The 27497-nt window shown below is 42.5% G+C and overlaps 2 protein-coding genes across 5 annotated transcripts in view; both read left to right on the top strand.

Annotated features, from left to right (window-relative positions):
- Positions 1 to 27497, top strand: part of Nrap (nebulin related anchoring protein) — a 358082-nt gene that overhangs the window by 111147 nt on the left and 219438 nt on the right. The gene's annotated exons all lie outside the window — the stretch shown is intronic.
- On the top strand, positions 69 to 22656 carry Dclre1a (DNA cross-link repair 1A). 4 transcript variants are annotated; one of them, XM_006978436.4, is made up of 10 exons: positions 69 to 350; positions 813 to 1725; positions 2681 to 4285; positions 6904 to 7037; positions 7869 to 7987; positions 9147 to 9287; positions 10905 to 11050; positions 12061 to 12215; positions 20639 to 20780; positions 22154 to 22656. In XM_006978436.4, the coding sequence occupies exons 2-10, from the start codon at positions 1260 to 1262 to the stop codon at positions 22312 to 22314; spliced, it is 3069 nt and encodes a 1022-aa protein (XP_006978498.1). In that variant the 5' UTR covers positions 69 to 350; positions 813 to 1259; the 3' UTR covers positions 22315 to 22656. The 4 variants fall into 4 exon arrangements, with proteins under 4 accessions (XP_006978498.1, XP_042121628.1, XP_042121619.1 ...); XM_042265685.2 differs by having other exon boundaries at positions 247 to 357; XM_042265689.2 differs by lacking the exon at positions 69 to 350 and adding an exon at positions 394 to 485.

The following is a 27497-nucleotide window of genomic DNA, read 5'->3' as shown; positions in this document are numbered from 1 at the left end:
CTGCGCCGCTCGCGCGTCCGTCTGCTCTCAGTCCGCCCCTCCCAGGTCCCGGGCCGCCGCGGAGCCTGGACGTTCAGAGCGCCAGATTCGACACGGGGAAGGCCGCCGGGGCCGCCCTCCAGAGGGGCCGGGGAGCCCATTCCCCTTGAAGCCCCGCAGGGTTCCCGACACGAGTAAAATTCAAACAACTATGTGCAGCTTAGAAAGCGCCGACTCAGGGAAACAGCTGCCCCACTCTTACACGGCGATCAGCCGATTCGGCGCGGCAGTGACAGCCAGAGACGGTTCCCGCCAAGACAGACCCGAAAGGTCAAGGGGTTAGGAATCCTCGGAGGAGACGCGTTGTTCCCGTAAGTGGTGAGGCCGGTGGTTTTGTGTGAACAAAAAAAAAAGGTGTAACCTGTCACTCTGGGAGTGCTGAAAGTGCCGGAGCGAATGGAGTGACCCGCGAGCGGGGGAGGTGGCGCGGAGAGGCTGCGGGCCAGGTGCGCCCGCGAGGGACTTCGGGGCCCCGAGCCGGCACTGCTTCCCCTGAGGACAATCAGACCCCTTCACGGCCTCCCCACCCGGGTCCAGAGGGGGCGGGAGGCCTGCGGGAATCGGTGTGCTTGACACCCCCCCCACGTCTGTCTGGAGGGCGCTGGCCACGCTCAGGACCCACAGCCCCTGTGGTCGGGGGGCTCACGTGTCCACGCTCAGGACCCACAGCCCCTGTGGTCGGGGGGGGGGGGGCTCACGTGTCCACGCTCAGGACCCACAGCCCCTGTGGCCTGGGTGCGGGCTCACGTGTCTGGACTTTGTTCTCGGTGCAGGGTTTGAACCTGTGGTGGAGGAAGAAGTGGAGCGACCCGGGCCATGCGTCACGAGTCCACTGGGCAGTTTGTCACCAGCGCCTCTGAGTCTGGCGTGACTGGTTTCGTGGTGGACACGGAGCCTGTAGAAGATGAGGCTGTCGGGCCTGTACTTCTCACGCGTGCTTAATCACTCTTAGTTTTATGAAGTCTTGGGAAAGAAAAAAAAGAGAATGCTTGATGAAACAGTGTCACAGAAAACGAGGCAGGCGTTAGCCTGTGGTAGGTCCTCTTAATCTGTGTGTTCACGGGTACTAAGTGTGCTGCCCGGCAATATAATCATCACCAAAGGTTTAGATTCCAACCAAGTTACTTGGCTTTTGGTTAATTTTTTTTCCTATTAAAAAATTGAAGCAAGAAAAGGAGTGAATTTACTAAAGACTAATGTACTCATAAAACCGGTTTGCCATGTTAGAAGACACATTTTGGGAAGAAGACATCTGGGAATATAAATCTAAAAGAAAACCAAAACCAGCACAGCCAAATAATTGTTCTCAAAGTAATCCAGAATCTGTTGGAAAAGCAACAGATGGAAAATACCGGTCAAAACGAAAAAGGAACAAAAAAGGAACCACAGAAGATAAAGACAAGCTGAAGGACCACAGGGCGTGCCTTGGAGAAACAGACTGTCAGCTTTCTGTAGGTTCCAGTCAGAATTCAAGTCATAGCAATGAGATTCCGCAGTCTCAAAGCAAAGAGACTACTCCAAGAAAGCTCAGTAGAACTCATAGAAACAAACACGTGTCCCCAAAGGTCCGCCCGGTTTATGATGGACACTGCCCAAGCTGCCAGATGCCCTTTTCCTCACTGATAGGCCAGACGCCCCGGTGGCATGTGTTTGAGTGTTTGGATTCTCCACCAATCTCTGACACAGGTAAGAGAAGCCCCGGGACCTTCCTGTTGCTGCCTCCACAGTACTGGGATGACAAAAACGTGCTTGTTTATTGAAGGGCTGGTGGTCTGAACCCAGGCCCTGTGTGCACAGCAGGCACTTCATTGGCTGAGCCAGCATCCCAGTGTCTCACATTGCAGTATCCCAGTTACTTCCCGTAAATGTTCACTAAGGACTTTGACTCTGCTTTCTCTTACTTGACTCTTACAAGGACCATAGAAGGTAGATGGTATCAACATTTTATGCATGAGGATTCCTACAAGTTAAATAACCGGGCCAGTTTGCTATCCCATTTTAGAATTAGATAGGAATTATAAACACATTTGGTTTCTAAATATGGGTATGTTGTATTCATCATGCGTGTTAGCCGGAAGAGGAACTAGAAGGTTGTCTGAGATGACTCAAATTCTCATAAAAATGTGCCAGCAACAAAAGTGATGCCATGTTTTTATTATATTTTAACATAAATGTCATATTTAACATGTAGAAAATTCTACTTGGATTACATGGAGAATGAGTTATGACTATTTGGGTTTTTTTATCTCAAATTTTCTTGTGAAGAGATTTGAAAAACAATCTAAACTTACCTGGTTTAAATGTAATAAATGGCGCCTCGTAAACTAGGTCGGATTAATTTTTGGTGTTTTGATCTTGGCAGCAGCCATCGCTGTTGCCCTAGTTCTTAAAGGTGGCCCGTGGGTGGCCGGGCGGCGGGGCCCACGCCTTTCACCTCTGCACTCGGGAGGCAGAGGCAGGCGGATCTGAGTTTGAGGCCAGCCTGGTCTACAGAGCGAGATCCAGAACAGCCAGGGCTACACAGAAAAACTGTCTCAAAAAGAAAATAAAATGGGACCAATGGTTTTTGTGCTTAGAGGTTGCTCTGGTGGCACTGTCAAAGTTACTGTATAAAATGCTTCTTTTTTAAAACTATTTTCAGAGTGTCCCGAGGGTCTTCTATGTACCTCCACAATTCCTTCTCATTATAAGAAATACACTCACCTCCTGCTTGCTCAAAGTAGGTCTAGCAATGAGCCTCTCAGCAGCCCATCGCTCGTGCTGGCTGGACATTTCACTGCAGCACAGCCAGACTCTTCTTGTAACCTTGAGGAAAGATGGCCTGCGCATCTGAAAACGGAGAACTTAACCAAAGTTTTAGATGACTCTTTGTTGATGATACAGTGTCTACAAACAGCACAGCTTCCAGCTGAAAGCAACAGAAAGAGTCCCTCTTGTAGGAGTTCTCAAACTTCACCAGTTCCACAGCGTCCAGAGTTTGTTGAGAAGGACGAGCCTGTGGGAGGTGGTTTGCCTCTTGCCGAGGACGCATTAAACAGCCAACGTGGCTCACAGAGCACGAGTTTGCCATCACCAGGAAATGACAGTGGTGGCTGTGAGATCTCCTATTCTCCACTGCAGAGCGATGAAGAGACCTATGACTTAGACCAAGAGCTGGACGATTCACAGCAGGACCTGTTTTTCACCCAAAGCTCTAAAGACAGCAGCCTAGAAGAAGAAGGCTCTGCCATGTTTGAAAAATTCCATGATCCCTTCCCAAAGGCAGGAGAGGGCATCTGCCCCGTGGCAAAAAGCCGGGCTAAGTCCAGTGGATTGTATAAAGGTCGTGTTCTGCATGACTCATTCCAGCTTCTCTCCTACACACAGAGCAGGCTTTCCCAAGATGACCTGCCATCCACAGACGCTGGCTTTCTCTTGTTTTCACCTGCATTAGCTTCTAACTATCAAACCACCAAAGCTAAACCTGCTGAGCCAGAATTTCCCTCACTTGGATCGAGTCATCAGAGACAGAAAGCTGAAACATCAGCTGTTGGCCATCACACTTCTCTGCCGTTACGTACAAGTGCCGTGTCAAAAGCACTTGGAAAGGAGGGTGGAGAGGGCCTGCCTTTGCACCCCACCCAAAGCCAAGTTAGAGGATTACAGAGTGCGGGCTCTGGTGCTGCCGTTGCTCCCTCAGAGTGTGCCTGCAGAAAGGCAGAACAGCGTCCACTTCTTGCCAAATCTTTGAGCATGTTGCCTCCCAGTCCCAAGTGCAATGCGAGCCAACCTTCTAAGAAAGTAATGAAGCAAATGGATATAGGTGTGTTTTTTGGACTACCACCCAAAAGACAAGAAGAGACGTCACCAAGGAAAGGTGCTTTAGAAGGGCCGAATGTCAATCCAGTCGTGAGTCCTAAGGAAAAGAGGCCCCGACTGTGTAAGAGGAAAGCAGAACACTCTCTAAGTGACTCAGAATTGGATTCAGGGAATTTAAATGAGAGTCAGCACTCTATGGAACTGTTTGGAGAGAGGGCCCAACATCGAAGAAAGAGACATAAAAAGTCAAAGTCACCACGGCAAGGGACAGATCAGAGGAGGTCTGGTCACCTTATCAAAGATCCAGAATTGGGAGCAGTCGGTTTAAATAAGAGCAAAGCCTTTGTAAGACGGACTCATGGCAGGCCACAGAGAGGGAACGTGAACATTTCAGAGTCATCTGGTGCAAGGGAAGTGAGAACATGTCCGTTCTATAAGAGAATCCCTGGTAAGTAGAAATACTAACTTCAGCTTCTCAGCAGACACACAGCAGTGTTTAACTCCACCTTCCTTGTCGTTGGGTGGATAGATTCGAAATAATTTGTGCACAGTGTATGTTTTCTTTGCTCTTTATGATAGTTTAGGAGTCTTTTAACAGGTTGGGGCTTTGTTTTTTTAATTTTTTCTTCATTATCACCAAATTTTTATTAAACATTTATTTTATATATGGTGCTATAATGATTAGGTAGCTATTATAGATTATAGAAAGGCCAGTGAACAGTGGAGATTCCATTTAACCTGAAAGAAGGTAAGACATTGGTGCAAACATAATAAAAGCCAGTTTCTAAGCATGTTGAGGATACACAGTGCTCAGTGGTCTAAAAGAAGGGAGTATAGCAAGCTGGACCCACCATGAATGCCAGTTTTAGAGCAATATCAGGATTTAAGTTTTCCTGGTTTTGTATATTCCGAATGGATATCTGCCTATGCCTTCACAGATGAGTTCATAGAAGAGTGTGCAGGGAAGTGAATTCTATTCCTAAAGACACCACTAACCTTTCAACAGTATACAATAAAACAACTACCACTGACCCTTCAACAGTATACAATAAAACAACCACTGACCCTTCAACAGTATACAATAAAATAACCACCACTGACCCTTCAGTAGTATACAATAAAACAACAACCACTGACCCTTCAACAGTATAAAATAAAACAACCACCAACCCTTCAACAGTATACAATAAAACAACCACCACTGACCCTTCAACAGTATACAATAAAACAACCACTGACCCTTCAACAGTATACAATAAAACAACCACTAACCCTTTAGTAGTATACAATAAAACAACAACCACTGACCCTTCAACAGTATACAATAAAACAGCAACCACTGACCCTTCAACAGTATACAATAAAACAACAACCACTGACCCTTCAACAGTATACAAAAAAACAACAACCACTGACCCTTCAACAGTATACAATAAAACAACCACCACTGACCCTTCAACAGTATACAATAAAACAACCACCACTGACCCTTCAACAGTATACAATAAAACAACCACTGACCCTTCAACAGTATACAATAAAACAACCACTAACCCTTTAGTAGTATACAATAAAACAACAACCACTGACCCTTCAACAGTATACAATAAAACAACCACCACTGACCCTTCAACAGTATACAATAAAACAACCACCACTGACCCTTCAACAGTATACAATAAAACAGCAACCACTGACCCTTCAACAGTATACAAAAAAACAACAACCACTGACCCTTCAACAGTATACAATAAAACAACCACCACTGACCCTTCAACAGTATACAATAAAACAACAACCACTGACCCTTCAACAGTATACAATAAAACAACCACCACTGACCCTTCAACAGTATACAATAAAACAACCATTGACCCTTCAACAGTATACAATAAAACAACCACTAACCCTTTAGTAGTATACAATAAAACACAACCACTGACCCTTCAACAGTATACAATAAAACAACAACCACTGACCCTTCAACAGTATACAATAAAACAGCAACCACTGACCCTTCAACAGTATACAATGAAACAACAACCACTGACCCTTCAACAGTATACAATAAAACAACCACCACTGACCCTTCAGTACTATACAATAAAACAATAGTCATGTACTCAGCTTCTCAGTATTGCATAAAAATGCTTCAGTGATGTTTTGTTTTCAATGATTATTGCTTTTATACTCTAGTGCACTGTGTATTGTGTATCTAGTGCTCAGTAGAAATGTGAAGTTGAGTTTATTTACCTGCATTTACCTGTCAGCACATTTGACTGTTTCTTCATAAGCACATTTTAGATCCATATTTCTCAACTTCATTTTTGTTATTGTCCCTCTGGGGAGACTCTTGAGGCAATTCCTTCTTGGTTCCTTACTCCTCCACTACCCTGAAAGGAAATTCAAGGACTGTAGACACTACTGTCTGTTTTTTATTTCACTTTGACCCTTTGGAGGACTGCACATGCTTCTAAGTTCTTTGGTCCCAACCATTTTTGACTCCAGAAAAGTGTATCAGTTTCACCCTCATTGGAAATTAATGGTTTGGGAGGTTTGTTTTATTTTGTTTTTTGTTTTTTTTCAAGACAGGGTTTCTCTGTGTAGTTTTGGTGCCTGTCCTGGATCTCACTCTGTAGACCAGGCTGGCCTCGAACTCATATAGATCCTCCCGAGTGCTGGGATTAAAGGTGTGGCCGCCGCGGCCGCCCTGCTTGGTTTGGGAGTTCTCCTGTCATTGCTTTGTAGAAATTAGGTTTCAGTTGCCGCCCCCCCACCCCCAGTATCAGTATTGCAAAAGTATTAATTAGGGCAAAGGAATGATTGGTTTGTAACTTAATATCTTTCAACTAATTTTTTTGGTGAAACTATTCACACGTCTCTACAATGGGATATTTAGTAGACACAGGAGTTTTCTTACCTTTCGGTAAATGTACGTTTTTAAGTCAGTCATGGTTAATTGAGGGTTAAATGAGAGCTGCAGAGTAGGGAGGCCTGGTCTTTAGAAGGAACCCAGGCTGTGACCATCCTGGCTCCTGCTCATCCCACCGGGGCATCTGGTTGCAGGAACTGGCTTCACTGTGGATGCTTTCCAGTACGGCGAGGTTGCAGGCTGCACGGCCTATTTCCTCACACATTTCCATTCTGATCATTACGCTGGCTTGTCCAAGGACTTCACGCTGCCAATTTACTGTAGTGAGGTAAGTTTTAGTGCTCTGAACTCGGTCTTTGTGGGATGTTGTGACTGATGAGCTTGGTAAGAAATAGAATATTGGAACCAGAAGAGCCGGCATTGTAGTGGAGAGGATGGGTCCTGCATGAGGTCGAAAAGCAATTCAACTGTACAACCTATTGTTAAAGCATATTTTATTATGTGAGGACAATAATGCTCTCACAGTATACTCTATAACCCAAGTTTCACTCAGTAAACATTTTTTTGAGTGCCTAAGTAAATATGAGATGAAACACGTAGCCCTAGGGAGCTTGTAGCTTCTACAGGTAACATTCACAGATAAAGCTTGGGTGGGGTTAGTACTGCAACAGTGGTACCTCAGACTCTGTCCCCAGCCAAGTTTAGAGGAAGTTTCACCGTGCAGAATGCCTTGAACTGGCTATTAGATGGTGACCATTTTAATCCTGGTTCCCAGGGGCTTTTAGTGAGGCTTTGGTTTAATCCTCACAGCATTCATGAGGTATCCTCTTTTCTTAGTGAAAAAAAAAAAAAAAGAATGGTTTGGGTAGTCTGTGGGCTTTCAGAAAGTTCAGAATATCTGCAACATACCAGGAAAACACAGGGAGTAGATAAACCCACAGTAGTGGGCGGTGCTCAGGTGAGGAAGCAGTTTGTGCCTCCTGCTGGGATGGAGCTTCCCCAGGTGAACAAGCAGAAGGGTGACCTGGCTATCTCACAGACTCTTTCCTGGAGTGGAGAACTCACTCACCTCACAGTGGGGACCGGAGGTGACTGAGACAGTAGCATGCTTTTAACTGGGTGTGAACATAACACCAGCAACAAATTCACCGTTCTGCAGATAACTGGCAATTTGTTGAAGAAGAAGCTTCGTGTGCAAGAACAGTACGTCCATCAGTTGCCGATGGACACTGAGTGTACAGTGGACGGTGTCAAGGTGGTTTTGCTGGATGCCAATCAGTAAGTAGGACGGCCCCTCAGTCATGCAAGGTGCCCATTTGAAACTGTTCACAAAGAAAGAGGTGGCATGGTTGTTCCAGAGCTGAGAGCTAAAGAACTTGGTTCTTAAACTGGAGTAAATCCTATTGCTACTTTTGAAAAAATAATTTTAGTATTACATTAAATGTAAAGAGAATCTATTATCTAACCCATGTTGTTAACCCAATGTCAACTTACAGCAGTTTATATTTTTAAAAAGTATTTTGTTACTGTTCTTCAGAAATGAAGTTTTCCATTTTCCTTAATGTAATTTACATAAAGTAAAATCTTATATTCCATTTGGATACCTGAGAATTGGTGCCTTGCTCCCCACCCTAAACTAAATGATTTTAAACTTAAAAAAAAATCACGCCATTTTAGACTCTAAAGGTTTGGAAGCTTTCTTTTTCCATGGAAATAGATGGTATTTTCTCTCTCTGTCTCTCTCCCTCCCTGTCTCCTTCTTTTTCTTCTTTTCCTCCCTCTTTTTCCTTCTTCAGATCTGTCTCCCAATGTCAGGTGCTATCATGATTCATGTTGCCCAAACACGGCTACCCATTGTGCTTCTTTCTGGGATGTGAGCCTAGTCCACAGAGATAACAGGCATTTGGAGAAAAGAGAAAGGCTAAATCTAGATTTGCTGAAGTCCAGGCCAATCTTGTCATGTTAGATTCTTAAAAAAGGAAGGAAGGAAGGAAGGAAGGAAGGAAGGAAGGAAGGAAGGAAGGAAGGAAGGAAGGAAGGAAGGAAGGAAGAAAGGAAGGAAGGAAGGAAGGAAGGGAAAAGAAAAAAGAAAAGTTGTCTTCTGGCCTTGCTAATATTCCTTTTTTTCATTGCCAGTTTGAGTTCTGATATTTTTGGAGTTAACGTTATCGAAATATTTACCACAGATCACATAGTTCACACAAACTGCTTGGTCAAGCTAGTACTTTTATCAGACAGAAACTGTCCTGAGGGCCCAGAGCCAGCCTGTCCTGAAAACAGGACCTTCTTAGGAATGTCCGCCTGAGACTGGAGTACCTCCCCTGCACACCTGTGCTCAGCTCATAACATCTGTGCTCTGGTTGACGCTGGAGGAAGTGCCCTTGCTCCCAGCACTTTGTCTGTGCCCTGCATGTTCCTCTAAGACGTTTGTGTCCAGCTGTCCAGGTGCCGTCATGGTCCTTTTCCGTCTTCCGAACGGCGCTGTCGTACTGCACACTGGAGACTTCCGAGCAGACCCCAGCATGGAGCGCTCTCTTCTTGCATGCCATCAGGTCCACACGCTCTACTTAGACACCACGTAAGACATGCTTTCTCTGAGTTCTCTCTCCTCCCAGTGAGAGCTTTGCTCTGCATTTGATGGGTAATTGAAGCTTGTCCTTAGATAATTAAATGATGGTTTACAGCCAATTGTTTTTAGGAGTGTTTATCAAAAGGATGCCATTAAAAAAAGTACCTGCTAAAAGACAAATTTAGAAATAAATATCATAATTTTTATTGGTATTTTTTTTAAATGTTTATAGGACAATCCTGTTACTAAAGAAAGAAAACTTGAGGGTCTTTTAAGAAAACATCCTTTAAATTATTTTTATTATTTTCCTGAAGTGTCCATATAGTTATTGGGTATAATTGTGAAGAGGAAACAGAGGCCACGATTCAGTTTTGTTTATGATTATTGGAATTACTTTTGTTCTTTTTTTCAAAAGGTAACTTATAAGTGGCACCTTTGAATCCTTCAGTGATACAAATATAATTGCATAAGAGATTATATTTAAATTATGTAGTCTCAGCTTTTTAAGGGATAATCAACAGAAATTGTATATATTTGTGATATACACTGTATATCATATAATAAAATAACTTACTGATTTGTGGGGAATTAATTCTTAAATAGTTCAAGGATTGTGGATGAGGTGTTTTAGTGAAAGGCAGTCTCTCTCTAAGAAAGCAGAAGCACCGAGCACCGAGGACAAGTCTTCCCACAGCCAGTTTGCCCACAGTGACAGTTTCATCCTCTGTACTTTAAGTAATAGATAAGTCAAAGAAGTCTCTTTTTCTTCTTCACTGATTCCGAATTTCCTTGTGAGTTTTCACAGGAGAAAGGACCGAGATTCTTTCCCATTTGATGGTTGAGTAACAAAAACAATTCTGAAAGTCATGAGAAATCATTTGTTTGGTGTTTAGAGTGAGTTATCATTTGGCAAGGTCATCCTTTTCATCCCAAAATATATGCAGATAATAGCTTGGGGCCAGCCTTTCACCGGGTGTTTTTGTATCTGGTCGAGAAAGCTCTGTTGTATTTTTTAAGAGCTTTGTTTTTATTATTTCTAATTATGTCTCTGTATGAGTTAATTATGAGTCTGTATGCAGTTGAGTACAGTCCCGGTGGAGGCCTAAGACACTGGATCCCTGGAGCTGGAGTCACAGGTTAGGTTAGCATCTACTGATGTGGGTGCTGGGAACTGAACTCAGGTCCCCTGGAAGAACAGTATGTCCTTGTAACCCTTGAGGTTTTTTTTTTTTTGTAGAATTCTTTCCTACAAATATAATCTCTTTCAATTATATTTTCTTTGATAGTGACTTGAGTTTTAAAAATAGATACTGAGTTTTATCATTCATAAATAAAGTGGTTAACTGGGTAGAAATATTCTTATTGAGAAAAAGTATTCAAAAGGAAATTTGAGGATGATAAAAACATAATTAAAAATGTATGTTGAAAAACTATTATTCTACCATAAATTGGCAGTAACTGGAAATAGGTTTTTTTTTCACTCTAGGCAGCGTGAGACTGTGTGCTTTGAATCTGTTGTACTCCTGGTGCGTGTAATTTGCTCGTTTGTTTTCTTCTAAAGTAGCCTCCAAGCAGAGCCACGGCTTTCATACTCCTGTTACTAAGAAGGGCATCTCCTTGTTGCAGGTACTGCAGCCCAGAGTACACCTTCCCATCTCAGCAGGATGTTATCCAGTTTGCCATCAACGCGGCCTTCGAGGCTGTAACTCTAAACCCACGTGCTCTCATTGTCTGTGGCACTTACTGTATCGGAAAGGAGAAAGTCTTCCTCGGTGGGTGGTAGCGGTATCTAATTCACATTAATATATTATAAAGATCAGCTTCTCTTGCATAAGCCCCTTTCAGTCTCTACTCTTGCATTAGATATTTGTTTTCTGACATGATCTAGTGTTACCTTTGAAGTTAGAGAGAAAGCACATAGTGTTTGATACATTTAAGCCAGGAGGCCAAACTGTGTGGAAGCATTTGATAAGTGCATTTATGTTCACACTTATGTCTATAGACTGTCTGTCGGCAAAATCTGTGTAGCATTGTGATCTTAATTAGCTTTGAAAGGTGCTTACTGCACAGCCGTATTGCATCGTTCCCTGTGGTAAGCACTAGCAGACTGTCAGAGAACAAGTTAACTTTTGCTCCTGAGTGACTGCTCTGTCTTCCTGTAGTTTGTCTGGGTGGTAGGCTGTTTTGTCTCTGCAGAGTGCTCCCCACTTCTTGAATAAGCTGACACTGTGCCAGCTTCAAAGATGGAGTGAAATTAACATGTCCAAACGTGGTCCTTTCCATCTAGCTCTTTCTCTGTTGCTTTCTCTTCTTTATGATGATTTTATTTTTAACCATGTGTACATGTGTGTATGTTTCTGTGTATGTGAGTACAGGTGCCCACAGAGGCCAGAAGAGGGCATCAGATTACCCTGGAGCTGGAATTTCAGGTGGTTGTGAGCCACCAACTAGAACGCTGGGAACAAAGTTGGGGCCTCTGCAAGAGCGTTCTGTGCTCTTAACCACTGAGCACACATTTCAGCGCCTCTGCTTTCCACACTTCCTTTGTAGATTTTAAATGAGGAGTTAGACTTTGAGAAGAATGCTTTGGCCTTCAGCTTGTTAATTCCATAGAGCTGATGAGCAAGGTCATTTGGCCATTTGTGGTTAAAGTGAGAACGTGTGATTCTGTGAATTTGTCTTTTATTTGGTAAACTCTTATTTTACAATTTGAGTAGGTTATAACTTTGTTTATTTAACAAGCTATGATTTTATTGTTTTTCATCTTTTGCTTTGCCTACAGCCATTGCTGATGTTTTGGGTTCAAAGGTGGGCATGTCCCAAGAAAAATATAAAACTTTGCAGTGCTTCAATATACCAGAAGTCAGTTCCCTCATAACTACAGACATGTGCAGTACTTTGGTTCACCTCCTCCCAATGATGCAAATTAATTTTAAGGTAAGCTTTAGAGATGTGTGGCTTTTAGGATGAACCAGGAAAGGTATTTATCTGTATTTAATGCTAAGAATTCTGTTAGAATGAAGTTGTTTCCCCTGCCCCCAAGGGAAACATTTCCTGTTTTTAGCTTTTCTGTGTGAGTAAATACAAAGGTAGATGTAGCTGGAGTTTTCTCCAGTCCTGCCTGGCCCGCAGTCAGGACAAATCTTTCTCACCCGCCAGTCCCACAGCTGCTCAGACTCAACTGAGTAAACACACAGAGACTTATATTGCTTACAAACTGTATGGCCATGGCAGGCTTCTTGCTATCTAGTTCTTCTACCTTAAATTAACCCATGTCTATTAGTCTATAAATTGCCACATGGCTCGTGGCTTACCAGTACCTTACATCTTGCTTATCATGGTGGCGGCTGGCAGCATCTCTCTGCCTCAGCCTTCCACTTCCCAGAATTCTCCTCTCTCCTTGTCCTGCCTATACTTCCTGTCTGGCTACTGGCCAATCAGTGTTTTATTTATTAGCCAATCAGAGCAACACATTTTACATACAGACCATCCCCCAGCAGGTAGAGTATTCACATGCCCACCAGGACTCTGGAGGGTTAGGTTAGCCCAAAGGAAGGAACACATAGAAACACCTGCAGCCCTCTGGCCATCCAGACTTCTAATCCTTTCTGGGTGAGGGAGGGAGTTAGATAGTTGTAAATTTGTCTCCTCATGCCTGTCCTGGTATCCAGCCCTACTCATTAGACCCTGGTGTCTAATGAACGAGTTAGTGCGGGTGAGTCCCCAGGTATAAACAAGAACATGTCAAATAAAACGTCTGACATGTCACTGTGGTTTTGGGGCCCATTTCTCAGATTTAAATTCTCAGATTTATTCCATATTCTAACATTTTTGATATGCGCCAGTGTCAAATTATTAATTTGATACTGTTTTATAATTTTTAATTATATAATTAGCTATATATAAAATTATATAATAGATATTATATGTAATACAATATTATACAATAATACAATATTGCATATATTATCTATTGTATAATTTTATAATTACAATGTATTGTTTTATAGTAAACATGATTTAGAACATAAGACAGAATAATGTGGCTTTGCTTTTGCCTTTGTGATTGTGAAGTAGCTCTTCTGATGCTTTTTACACTAGTAAGCCTGTGCCTTACAAATAATAAATAAGATATCAGGAAAATAAATGCTCGCTCCTTGAGCAGGAATTCTCTCTGTACACCTTTGTGCATGAGGTGAAAGTACAATTCTAGGACCTATTTTCCTGGGTTCGTAATCCATAAATTTTCAGGAATAACCAAGGCAGGGTTTTGCACATTGCTAATTAATCGAGTCAGCCCTGTGAGCATTTTAAGTTTGGGAGCTGCCAGATTGGTGGAGAGTCTCAGAAAGAAGATGCTGGTTACCCAGGAGGATGTGTGGCGCTGTCCTGGAGAACAGCAGCACTGTTTTATTCCCCACTCCGTTTGTTTCTTCTGAGCAGATTGTCAGGGTGGGTGAGTCCGTGTTATGACGTTGGAGGGTTTGTCAGTCTTTTCACAAGAGGGTTCCAGATGCTGCCTGCTGCAGAGAAGGCCAAGTGAGAGAAGGAGGTCAGTCTGTGACTAGAGCAGCGGGCTGACCAGCACAGGCACTGTGTGGTGACGTCATGATGGGAGGGGCCAGATGGCAGAGAGCTAAGGGAGGAATGCGAAGCCTGTCCAATAAGCATACTAACGGCAGCACCGTGCTCTTACCTGTCAGGACATTACAGGTCCTAACCACAGTGGAATAGCCCCTTGACACACACTTGGGCAGCTGTAGTAAGACAGTAACTGCTGTTGGTGAAGGTACAGGGAATCTGAACCCTGTTCTTTGCTAATGGGATTGTGAAATGGTGTCCTTATATTTAGTTTGGTGAGGACCTGGTCAGTCCTGGGCATATCCCATCCCTGCCTAAGAGTAACGAAAGCATCATTGTATATAACTGTTTAAATATTCACCGTAGCATGAGCTATAACAACCAAACAAATAGAGACAACTCCAATACCTATTAAATAGTGAATGAACAAATAAAATGGGATATATCCATAGAACAGAAAGTTCTTCAGCTAGAAAAGGAAGAGAAAAAAAACAAAACAAAACAAACAAACAAACAAACAAAACAATGAATAAGCAAAGGAGAGGTAAAGAAATGGATACCAGAAGCAGAGCACTGTCTGTTAAGAGACAGCCATGGTACTGCAGAGACTTGGGTTCCCCATGATGAAGAGACAGCCATGGTACTGCAGAGGCTTGGGTTCCCTATGATGAAGAGACAGCCATGGTACTGCAGAGGCTTGGGTTCCCCATGATGAAGAGACAGCCATGGTACTGCAGAGGCTTGGGTTCCCCATGATGAAGAGACAGCCATGGTACTGCAGAGGCTTGAGTTCCCCATGATGAAGAGACAGCCATGGTACTGTAGACGCTTGGGTTCCCTATGATGAAGAGACAGCCATGGTACTGCAGAGGCTTGAGTTCCCTATGATGAAGAGACAGCCATGGTACTGTAGACGCTTGGGTTCCCCATCATGAAGAGACAGCCATGGTACTGCAGAGGCAGGACACGCAGAGCGCTTGAGTTCCTTAGAGAAGTGAGTGTTTTTGTTGTGGGTGGGGAGGGACTAGGGAGACAGGTGACACACGAGGCAGGCTGTAACTGGTGGAGAGGTTCTCAGCAGCCTTACTCAGAAAGAAGACTGATGACTCCTGCGCAGCCAACAGCTCCACAGACTCTTTCCTCATGGCCTTCTTTGAGAGATTGTGTTTCCATCCAGACCTAAACAGAAATAAATCTTGAGGCAACTGCAAACTCAAGTATAGTTTTTATGCAGGAATTCAAACTGGCTTTAAGATTTGGAAGCCCTTGCCGGGTGGTGGTGGCGCACGCCTTTAATCCCAGCACTCGGGAGGCAGAGCCAGGCGGATCTCTGTGAGTTCAAGGCCAGCCTGGGCTACCAAGTGAGTCCTAGGAAAGGCGCAAAGCTACACAGAGAAACCCTGTCTCGAAAGAAAAAAAAAAAAAAAAGATTTGGAAGCCCTATTCTGAGCACTATTTAGGCTAGTGTCCTTGGAAAGGGAGTAACCTGGTACCATTGTCTAGATTTTTAATCCTCACTGAGTATATTTTACCACTTCTGGGAGTTTATATTAAAAAATTAATCCTTTATGAAAAGGCTATTTTTAGGGTTCTTCGATGATGGGTATCTAAAAAAGTTAAGACAGGCAGGTGGAGTCTTTCCTGGCACCCCTGAAAGAGGGAGCTGTGAGGTTCCAGAGAGTGAACCATGACCCCTTTCCTCTCCCATCCTCCCTTAATGTGAGCAAGTAATGTGACATTTTTGAAGCCTTCTTGTCTTATAAACTCAGAGGAATAGAATCTGATGATTATAGTAATCCTATGCCTTAGTGATTATAGCCAGCTTTACTAACGCTAAATATCTGTACTACATCAGACATAATGGTTCTTTGTTTTCATGGTGCTCAGGGCATCTTTAAAGGTTCTGGAATGTGGAAAAGTATAGTCTTGACTTTCAATACAAGGGCTTGAGTTCTATTCCCATGTTTAAAAAGAAAAACCCCAAAGCTGGACATAGTGAGCGCCTGTAGTCAGATCACTGCAAAGCAGAGACAGGTGAATCTCTAGGCCTCCCTGGCCAGCTAGCTGAGGCTAAAATAGATGGATCCCATTGAACGACACACAAGATCACCCTCTGGCCTCCTCAAGCACGTACACACATGTCCCTGAACACATACACAGACACATGCACTCTCATATCTAAAAATTAGGCCTGAAATGCTGCACATGATGCTTAATCCATACTCTGGCTCATCCCGAGGTCTCCCAGGCGTTATATGGTTGATTTTTGGCATCCTGAAGGAAACTGGAGACATTACCAAGGCAGTTTCCTCACAAACTGGTTACTAATAAACAGAGCGAGACAGTCATAAATCAGGGATTTTGTGTTGACTAAGGTGTTTATAATAACTTCCTCATGAGAACAGTCCTGCAGTTGTAGTTAATGTACAGCTAGTGGTTGCTGGCAGCTTCTCTGTAGATTTGGCTCATGTAACCATAGGTTTCTATTCGTAGCACTGGTTTACATCACATGCTATTTTTAGAATAACTGATTTGTCTCCTAGGAACCAAAAATTGGTCTCATTTAATTCTTCAGGTAGTTTTGAAGAAACAAATGGATGTGGATAAGCTGGTAGTGGATGCTGCAAACTAGACTCAAGTTTATGGGACTATGCACGTAATTATGTATATTATCCACAGTCTCTGTTTACTGTGACTTCCTTTATCTGGAGGGCGGAGTGAGGGAAAATAGTCATTAAGACAATAACCAAAACAGAAACTTGAGAATTTACAATGCCAGGGATGTCATGGAAACTTAAATGTCTATAACTCCAGCTCTTAATATCAAGGTTTAGGAGTTGGTTAGAAATATGGGTTTTTCAGGATAGATATCTTTATATTTGCTCCACATTAATGAAAGGTTTTGGTCGGTACAAACAGAAGTTGAGGGGAGGTCAGTGCTGGGAAGAGGACTCAGCAGATAAGAGGACTTGCTGCGCAGACATGTGGCCCTGGGTTCAAATCTCCAGAACCCACATAAAAAGCAAAGTTTAGGTGCGAGTGCTTGCCACCCCAGTGCTGTGGGGGCAGAGACGGGGATGGCTGGGGCTGCTGGCCACCAGCCTGCTCTGCATTCAGTGATTGGCCATGGCTCAAGGGAACAAGGCAGAGCATGACAGCAAGATACCCATGTCCCCCACATGCATTGATGCGAGCACACACACACACACACAGACATATACACATATACCACACACATACATACACACATATATACACACACATACATACACATATAAACATACACACATATACACATACATACACATATACACATACACACACATACACATACACACACATACATATACACATATACACATACACACACATACATATACACATACACACACATATACACATATACTCATACACACACACATACACACACGAAAATAAGGTTATTTTATCAACAAAGTGAATTTTAACTCATTCTAAGCTTTTGAAACCCTAGGTTTCAATCTGAAAACCAAAAGTATTGACCTTAAAAAAAATCCCTTTTGTGACCCTTCCCATTCTCATGTCTCTGTCGTCTTCAGCTGAATTCCTCCTGCCTTCCAAAGATTTAACTTGGAATGGATTCTCTTCTTTCTTTTTTTTTTTCTTTTTCTTTTTTGGTTTTTTAAAGACAGGGTTTCTCTGTGTAGCCTTAGAGCCTTTCCTCGAACTCACTCTGTAGACCAGGCTGGCCTCGAACTCTCAGAGATCTGCCTGTCTCTGCCTCCCAAGTGCTGGGATTAAAGGTGTACCTCCGGCACCGCCTGGCTGGAATGGATTCTTAAAGAGATTTTGAAATGCTGTAGTCAGTTACGACCTTAGCTGAGACGCTTTATTTTACTCTACACTTACAAGAAGAGCATGTGTGGAGGTTTGGATAACAATGGCTCCCGTAGGCTTGTGTGTTTGAATACATAGTCATCAGGAAGTGGCACTATTTGAGAAGGGCTAGAAGGTGTGGCCTTGTTGGAGGAAGTGTTTCACTGGGGATGGGCTTTGAGGTTTCAAAAGCCCATGGCAGGCCTAGTTTCTCTGTCTCTGTGGATTAGGTTGTAGATCTCAACTACTTCTCCACACCATGCCTGTCTGTTTCCTACTTGATGTTAATGGACTAAACCTCTGAAACTGTAAGCAAGCCTCCAATTTAAGTGCTTTCTTTTATAAAAAAAATTGCCTTGGTTATGGTGTCTCTTTACAGAAATAGAACAGTGACTAAGACAGAAGTTGGTACCAGAGACTGGGGTATTGATGTTTATTGGAGGAATGTGGAAGACTTTGGTAGTTTGGACTAGAAAAGGAGTTGGACACTTTAAACAAAGATTAATGGGCCATCCTAGGAGGAGCATGGAAGACAGTGCTGAGGGTGGTTTGATCTGTGGGAGACCAGATCAAGAAGTTTCAGAGGGAAAGCATATTAGTAAATGGCCTAGAGACCATTCTTGTGATGTTATGGCAATGAATGTGGCTTTTTTTTTTTACCTTGTCCTAAAATAAAAAAAAAAAAAAAAAACTTCCTAAAGAGTTTTAGATTAATGGCATTTTGGCAGAGGAAATTCCAAGACAGCCTATTATTGACTGTGTCATGTGATTATTATGTGATTATTAGTAATCAGTTTTATGCATGTCTACAATGAAAAGGAGCAAACTGAGCAAGGAAAGATACAAAATGTACAGTTTAAGGAGAAAGGGAGCACCAGGAGTTAAGTCCAGTGCTCAAGGAGATAAAAAGTTTAAAGAAAAGCCTGGCAGTACATGGAATAAAGGGAGTGGGGACCTCAGGGCAAGACCCCACCCTGTTAGCTTCCAACTTCTGAAAAGAAATTGAAGAAAAGCTTAGGCAGTGAAGGAAACCATCTCCAACAGAAAGCTGGTGAAGATGTAATTGAACGAGGGGGCCATGTTCCAGCCCCACTAAGCGGCAGAACTTGGCAGCTTCAGCCACGTGGTCCTGGCTTTAGAGTCAAGTATAGAAGAGCGGAGTTATGGAGTCTCCCTCCATGGCCAGGAGTGTGTCAGGGATGTCCTTGCATGGAGGTCCAGAGAGGCTGTTGTGTGAAGCTCTGAAGGTGAAGCCTGAATTGCTTTGGAAAACCCAAGATGTTAGAGATGCCAGAGTCATAGGATACCTGCCGAGGAAAGCTGCTGACAGGAAGTGGAACCAGCCCAAGAGAAAGGAGTTAGAGATCTGAAGAGCTTCTGGACATCAAACATGGAGATGCAGAATTTGGAGTTTGACATGCTGAGTTTTCAGTCTTGATTTAGTCCAGTATTTCCTCACTATGCTCCCTTTCCTCCCTTTTGGAATGGCAGTGTATATTCTGTGCCATTGTATGTTGGAAGTCTTGTATTTTAAAAAGGCGCTGCAGTGGCCTTGGTGGGCGGAGCCAAGGGGCATGGCCAGAAGTCCGTCCCACCATGCAGATGGCACCCACGTGGGAAGTTTTTTCAAAGGGGGAAGGGAGGGGAGGAGAAAGAGGAAATGGACAGGTCTGAGGAGAGGAGAAAGAGAAAAGGAAGGACGAGGTGCACACCACCTCATGGCGAGAGAGGAAGGAAGAGAGAGAGAAGGGGGAGGGGTTTCTCTTAAAGAGGACTTTACATAAGATGATGTTGTCAGGGTGCTGGGCGGGCCAGAATGCTAACAGGCAGTATGTGATCTGTTATTTTTATTTTTATTTTATAGGGGATTACAGTTAAGAGATGGCATGAGTCTCAGAAGAGACTTTGAAGTTTGGATTTTTAAGTATTATTGAGACTGTGATGGAGTATGGGGACTTTTGAAGTTGGACTAAATGCACTTGCATTATGATGTGGCCACAAACCAATGGGGTCTGAGGGGAATGTGGTGGCTTGCATAGGTATGGCCCCCATAGGCTCATATATTTGAACGCTTAGTCATCATGGAGGGGCACTGTTTGAAAAGATTAGACAGTGTGGCCTTGTTGGAGGAGGTGTGTCACTTGTGGGGGGGGCAGGTTTGATGTTTCAAAAGTCCATGCTAGGCCCAGTCTCTGCTTTTGGTTCAGGATGTAGAATTCTCAGCTGCTCCTCCAGCACCATGCCCGCGCGTATCATGCCGTGAGGATACCGTCCTAAGCCTCTGGAACTGTAAACAGACCCCGTTAAGCACTTTGTCTGTAAGAGCTGCCTTTGTTGTGGTGTCTCCTCAGCGATAGGACAGTGACTAAAACAGTGCATTACTTCTACTACAGTGGCCTGAAGACTGAAGAAGAGTCCAGTTCACGGCTGAAGGGTAAAAAGCAAAGGCCCAAGAGGAGTGCTGTGGTACATTTTTAAAGTGTGTGTCTGTACTGAGGACAGTGCCACTCTTAGCTGGTGATTTCTGTGTCCCCTGTCAGCTTATATTCAAAGGCTTATGTTGCATTTATGTTTAGTGTTATCGATATTAATGTCTCTGTATGTGGGGTTTGGAAAGAGGTGGGGTTTTACAGCTCCCTCAGTCATAATTTATTTAACTCCATTTCTTAGCTTTCAGATGATTCATGGTACTTTTTTCCAGCCATTGCCTTAGCTTGTTTAGGAAAGTCAAAAAGAGAAGCTGTGTGTATTTCCCGTGACTGTCCCCTTAGCAGCATGGCCCTGGGTTGCTGCACAGCAGTCTTAACAGCAGTCCTAACTACCTGTGATTGTCAGTGCTGGTCTCTAATCTCGCCCTTTACTCCCACACAGTCTGCCTCTGTTGACACTGACCAGCGAATCAATGCACCGTTTCTATTTAACAGGGCTTACAGAACCATTTGAAGAAGTGTGGTGGGAAATACGATCAGATTGTGGCTTTCCGACCTACAGGATGGACACATTCTAACAGCATAACTAGCATAGCGGATATTACTCCCCAGACGAAAGGGAATATATCAATATATGGTAAGATGGTTCCAATTTCTCATTACATGTCTTTATTTGTGCCATACACCATATGTAGATGTGGAGCTCAGAGGACTGCTTGCAGGAGATGGTTCTCTCCTGCCACGTGGGTCCTGGGGATCGAACTTGGGTCATCAGGCATGGCAGCAAGTGTCCTAACCCACTGAACCATCTCTCTGGTCCAGAATTTCTCACTTTTAATGTTTTTGTTACTATTCATTCCTTAAAAGTACTATAAAATTAAGAACCAAGAAAAACAGACGGCAAAGAATTTAGCAACTCTAGAGTTTCAAGGCTCTCTACAACGCTGAATTCCTACCCAGTCTCTTGTAAGTCGGCAGACAAGAGTTGGTGATGTTCCGATGCTGCTAACGCAGATTGCTGCATGCTGTAGTAAGTGGTACTTAGAGGAAACGATAGAGTTACTTGAAAGGACAATGCTGTGGTTTGATACCCAGGTCAGCTGACAGGAAGAGTGAGGTTGTGGTAGGAAGAGGTGGCTTAGATGTGGTGACTGCAGGGGTGACAGCTGGTGCAGCCGCCTTTGTGCTTTGGTCCCTTGGGAGGAGAGGATTACCTTGCCCTCCGAGCTGCCTTAGAACCCTGACGGTAGGTAGACATGTGCTGTGTCACCAGACCACTGAGGACTAGTTCACTCAGAGGACTCTCGTGACCCTCCTCCATGGGACTTTAGCTGTAAAAAGACAAGGGGATTTTTAGAACTCTATTTTTCCTTCGTGCTTTTTATGTGGGTACAGCTTGGCACTGCCGTTGGCTTACACTAGAGACCCAAGGTCCCCTGCTTGCTGGTCTTCCCATTTCCTCATGTTTCCTCCAGTTCTCCTGAAGTCCACAGCCGAGTCAAGTGTTTCCAGCAGTGGTTCTCAACCCTCCTAATGCCACACACAACCCTTTGATACAGTTCCTCGTGTTGTGGTGACTCCCGGCCATAAAATTGTTTTCGTTGTTGCTTCAAAACTGTAATTTTGCTACTGTTATGAATTGTAATATAAATGTCTGTGTTTTCTGATGGTCTTAGGTGATCCCTGTGAAAAGGTTGTTCAACCCCCCAGATGGGTTGCAGCCCACAGGTTGAGAATTACTAGTTTAGAGGCAGAAAATCCAAATTAAATATAATTCTAAAAATGCATATTTTAGGTATGTGCATTTAAAAGTAGTGTTTTTTGGTTTTTGTGTGTATGTGCCCTGAGTTCTATGTTAATGTTTTAATCTTTATTAATCATAAAGACATCAAGTTTCATAACTAAAGCACCAGAGTTTTTTAACAACAATATTCTAGATTGCTTTTCTATCTTCTTTTATTTTTATTATTTTGGTTTTTAGTAAATAATCTCTTCCCTTTGATCTTACAGGAATTCCCTATAGTGAACACAGCAGCTTCCTAGAAATGAAACGTTTTGTCCAGTGGCTGAAACCACAGAAAATCATACCAACTGTAAATGTTGGCTCCTTTAAGTCTCGGAACACAATGGAGAAATACTTTAAAGAGTGGAAATTGGAAGCTGGATACTGATGCTGTCACAGAAGAGTGAGCAGTAGTTACGTTCAGCAGGTGTTAATAGTTAAGTCTAAACGAACATGAAATGTAATTCTATGAAAACAATCTCAGGACTGTTTCTCACTCATCTTTGAATAATATATCCATAGTACTGAATGCCTTTCAAAATCCTGAGGGACAGGGGCCTTCCCAGTGCCTTTAATTCTCCTCTGTGAAGGCAATAGTCATCTGCAGCAGCCTAAGGGGAGAAAACCAAAGGGATTCATGGTAATGGATACTAGATAAGAAGCATTATCTATGTAATATGAAATAAAATTTTTATATCATATGCACTCTTAAATAAAAATTAATATAGAACTTGTTAACCCATTTTATGATGGGTTTTGTTGTTTTATTTTCTTTTTGGTAGACTTTATTTTTTTAAAACAATCTTATATTCAGGGCAAAACTGAATAAAAAGTACAGAGTTCATGTGAGTCAAGCCCCATACTAATTATAGCCTCGCTCATAGCATCCTCTCCCAAAATGGTAAATGTATCAACATTAATGAATGTGTGTTGACATCATAATTATAGTCAACAGTGTGCACTAGGATTCACTGTTGTTGCTCACATCTGTGGGCTTTGACAAGTATATAACACATCAATCATCAGGATGTGTGCCATATAAAAGTTTCATTGTAGCTAGAGTTTTCCTGGTCCTGCCTAGCCCAAGGTCAGGACAAATCTCTCTCACCCGCCAGTCCCACAGCTGCTCAGATCCAACCGAGTAAACACACAGAGACTTGTATTGCTTACAAACTATATGGCCATGGCAGGCTTCTTGTTATCTAGTTCTTCTATCTTAAATTAACCCATTTCTATAAATCTATACCTTGCCACATGGCTCGTGGCTTACCAGTATCTTACATGTTGGTACTCATGGTGGCAGCTGGCAGTGTCTCTGACTCAGCCTTCCTGTTCCCAGAATTCTCTCCTCTGTCCTTGCCCCACCTATACTTCCTGCCTGGCTACTGGGCAGTCAGCATTTTATTTATACAGAGTGATATCTACAGCATTTCATATTCTTAAATATGCCTTACGTGCCCTGGATTCATTTTTTCCTTCCCCATGACCTCTGGAATCGCTACCTGGGGGACCAGCCTCCAGACAGTCCAGGGCTCCAAAGGAATCCACAATGCTGGCACATGCTAAGACTTTTCTACCTGAGGTGATTAGGGAAAAAAACACACACTCTCTTGATGGTTTTTTTCTTTTTTATCCTATTCTCTTTTCCTCTACAGCTTATATACCCAACAAAATCTTTCAGTCCATACAGGAATCACAATGTGGTTACATTCTGTTTTTCAAGTGAGTGATTATCATGAAAACAGGTAAAAATATTTTTTTCATCCCCCTTACATGATTAAAAACAGTCACCCTAATAACCCACATACATTTACATTAACAGAACATGAGCAAGCAAGGAGCATTTTCTTCTCAGCCAGTTCTTTTGTTGGCAGGCTGCATATTGCAGTTACAAAGAAAGAATCAGTCATTTTATTATTTATCTTGAAAAGTAAACTTATAAGGAATCTTAAAGGAACCACAAACCTAAAAATTATGCATTAATAAAAGCAGTCAGTCAGCTGAACTTTGAATCTTTAGGGTGTATACCCATTCATAAATAGTTTCTTATATCAGGAAATTGAGGACAGGAAAGGGCACAAGGAATTAATCATCACCTTTGATCATCAACCAGACTTAGCAAGGAAAGTACATCAGCTATCAACAGATTGCTTTGTATTTTTGACCCTAACATAACATAACATGAATCTATAACTCAGCTATGTGTCCTTGTGAACTTTAGATTGTTTTCTGGGGTTTACATCTAAAGGTTATTATCAAAGCATCTGATCTAATCTGAAGTTATTTTAAAGCTTTGTGTCAGCTAATGGTGCACACTGAAACCTGTGACTGTGTCTTTCAGCATCAAGAGAAAGGGAATTAGAGCTAGCCTGGTTCCTGGGACTCAGTTGTTTCTCTTAATCATTAACTTGAGCTGTGATCTAATGCAGCTCCTTTGGTGGAACTCATGCTCTAGCTGTATAACATTTCCTTGTATTTACTTTTATTCATCAAAACTCTGTATAAGCTAACATTATTATTAGCAATTAGACAGTACAGCTTAAGGAGGAATCACGACAATCCACAGGTAAAAATGCCCGGCAGAATTGGATGTTTCCATGAGATAAACACTACATCACAAGCAGTGGGGATCTCCCCACACCATTCACACCATACCAGATACCAGAGAAAGATGGCATCAAACATGTAAAGGCACAGCAGAAGCAAGAGACATTCTGGGGTCTGGGGTCTCGGGCCTTGCCTAGCCAAGGTTGACTCATCAGAGAGTTTCCTCCTGGTGGGCTGACACCTTGGACTTCAATTGCCACCTGCTGCTCCTCTGACATGGCCACCAGCACTCTAGCATCTTGGCAGTCACTGATTTTTATTGTCTCTGTAACTTCTGTCTTTTCTGAAACATTACGTAGTTGAGATCACATAATTGACAGTATTTGCACATCAGCTTTCACACAATCACATGCCCAGAAGGTTACCGCTGGGTATCTTGACACTCATTCTGAGAACTGCTGAATTCTGCTCCAGTGCTTACCCACTGAGGGACATCTCAATAGCATCCAAATTTCCACAATTAAGAATAAAGCTGTTGTATGCATCCATTTGTAGGCTTTTATATGGAAGTATTTTGAACTCCTTTGGGTAAATATCAAGGGTGGAAATTTTTAGGTCATATGGTAAGAATATGCTTTAACTTTTAATTAAAAAAAAAAATTTTAAGGTAAGATCTCACTATGTATCCCTGACTGGCCTGGAACTCACACTGTAGATCAGGCTAACCTTGAACACACAGATCTGCCTGCCTCTGTTCCCAAGTGCTGAGAATAAAGGCATTTGCAACCTTTTTTTTTTTTTTTTTTTTTTTTTGCTAATATGTTTGATTTTATAAGAAATTGCCAAACTCTTGAAAATTACTAAAATGAAACTTAATTCTTTGTATGCTAATTAAAATAAAAAATTAAAGACAAATGGTCAAACTGTCTTCCAATGTGACTTGATTTTTAAGTTAGGTCACTAATTTCCTTAACGTTAAATTGTATAAGTTGTGTGTTTTGGGGTAAATGTTCTTTTTCATAAATATCATTTGTATCTGACAGGGTTTTAATTGTAATGGAAGTATAGCTTGTCATTTATTCCTGTCATGGGTCATGCTTTCGGTGCTACACTTAAAAGCTCATCATTGTACCCAAGGTCATATCTTTCAGGAGTTTTATAATCTTGCATCTCATATTTACATCTGTGATCCATTTTGAATTAGTATTTATAAGATCTGTGTCCAAATTTGTTTGTTTGTTTGTTTGTTTGTTTGCTTGTTTTGGCATGTGGATGTGGAGGTGTCTCAGGACCACTTGTTGCAAAGATGATCTCTCCATCCTGTTTCGGCTCCGGTCACAGGTCATCTCTGGGCTTTCTACTCTGTTCCATTGAATTGTCTTTTAGTTTAGTGTCTTGGTGACAATAGCTTTATCATCAGTCTTGAAGTTGGGCAGTGTCAGTGCCCAAGCTTGGTCCTCCTTCACCACCATTAGCCTTCCTTGGACATGTGTGTTTTCACACAATCTTTACATTCCTTAGCACTCTCAATTCACTTGTTAGGGTTTGGGTGAGGATTGTTTTGAGCGTGCAGATCAAACAGTAAAGCACTGATACCTTGACAACGTTGCATCTCCCTGCCCTTGAACAGAGTGTTCATGTTTATGTCTCTGTTTTTCTTTCCTTGTACTTCTGTGGTTTTGTTCATATAAAACTTGGATACATTTTATTAGATTTACATTAAGGCAAGATAAATGATTCTGTGTTTTAAATTCAAATTCCCTATTTCTTGCTGGGATGTAAAGAAAAAAAAGTATTGGACTTTTTATGTGGGTGTGTAGGTGTGTGGATGTAGATTTGCACATATGGAGGTCAGAGGTCAACCTTCATGTTGTTCCCTCAGGCACCTTCCACCTTTTTTGTTTGAGACAGAGCCTCATGTCTTGGATTTTAGAATGTAGGCCAGAATGGCTGGTCTACAAGCTTCCAGAGATCCACCAATATCTGCCTCCCATCTAGCCATCTCCAGGATTCCAGGGTATACAACACCTGGACTTTTACATGGGTTGTAAGGATACAACCTCAGGTCTTCATGCTTTCCAGGCAAACACTTGACCAATTATGCCATGGTGTTGGTTAGTTTTATGTCAACTTGACACAAGCTGGAGTCATCAGACAGGAGGGAGCCTCAGTTGAGAAAATGACTCCATAAGATCCAGCTGTAGACAAGCCAGTAAGGCATTTCTTAATTAGTGATTGATGGGGGAGGACCCAGCCCATTGTGAGTGGGGCCACCCCTGGACTGGTGGTCCTGGCTTCTGTAAGACAGCAGGCTGAGCAAGTTGGTAAGCAGCACCCCTCCATGGCCTCTGCATCAGCTCCTGCCTCCAGGTTCCTGCCTGTTTGAGTTCCTGTGCTGACTTCCAGACAAAGCCTTTGCTTCCCAGGTGGCTTTTGGTCATGGTGCTCCATCACAGCAACAGTAACCCTAAGAAGGCCATGTTCCACGGCCTCACAATGGACATTTACATGCTGTGACTGCTGTGAGCAAAGAGTTTTATTTCTTCTTGCAGTCGTATGCGTTTTATTTCCTTGAAGAGCTGGGACTCCCAACGTGATGAAATGGAATGGTAAGTGAAAACATCTGTACCTTACTCCTGAAATCTATGGGAAGTGTTACACTTTCTCACCATTAAATACGGTGTTCGCGGGAAGGTTTTGTAGGATTTTTTTTTTTTTAAAGTCAGGTGGAGAAAGTTACCTTCCTAGTTCACTAAAGGTTTTTTATCATGAGTGGGCATTGGATTTTTATCAAGTGCTATTCTGAATCTATTGATAGGCCTCTGGTTTTCTAAACTTCAGCTTAATAGATTAGGTTTCATTAATTGGTTTTGAGGTCAGCTTCATATAACTGTGTTAAATGATGTTTGTACTCAGTGTAATTCTTTACACAATGCTGAATTCAATTTGTCTGCTTTGCTGAGGTTTTTCACATCTTTATTCATTAGAAATATTGGTCTATCATTTTCCTATAAAAACCATTGT

Source organism: Peromyscus maniculatus, chromosome 1 (assembly GCF_049852395.1).
Source record: "Peromyscus maniculatus bairdii isolate BWxNUB_F1_BW_parent chromosome 1, HU_Pman_BW_mat_3.1, whole genome shotgun sequence".
In the NCBI taxonomy this organism is placed as follows: Eukaryota; Metazoa; Chordata; class Mammalia; order Rodentia; family Cricetidae; genus Peromyscus; species Peromyscus maniculatus.
The sequence above is the reverse complement of the archived record's forward strand: the minus strand, read 5'-3'. Positions and strand labels throughout refer to the sequence as shown.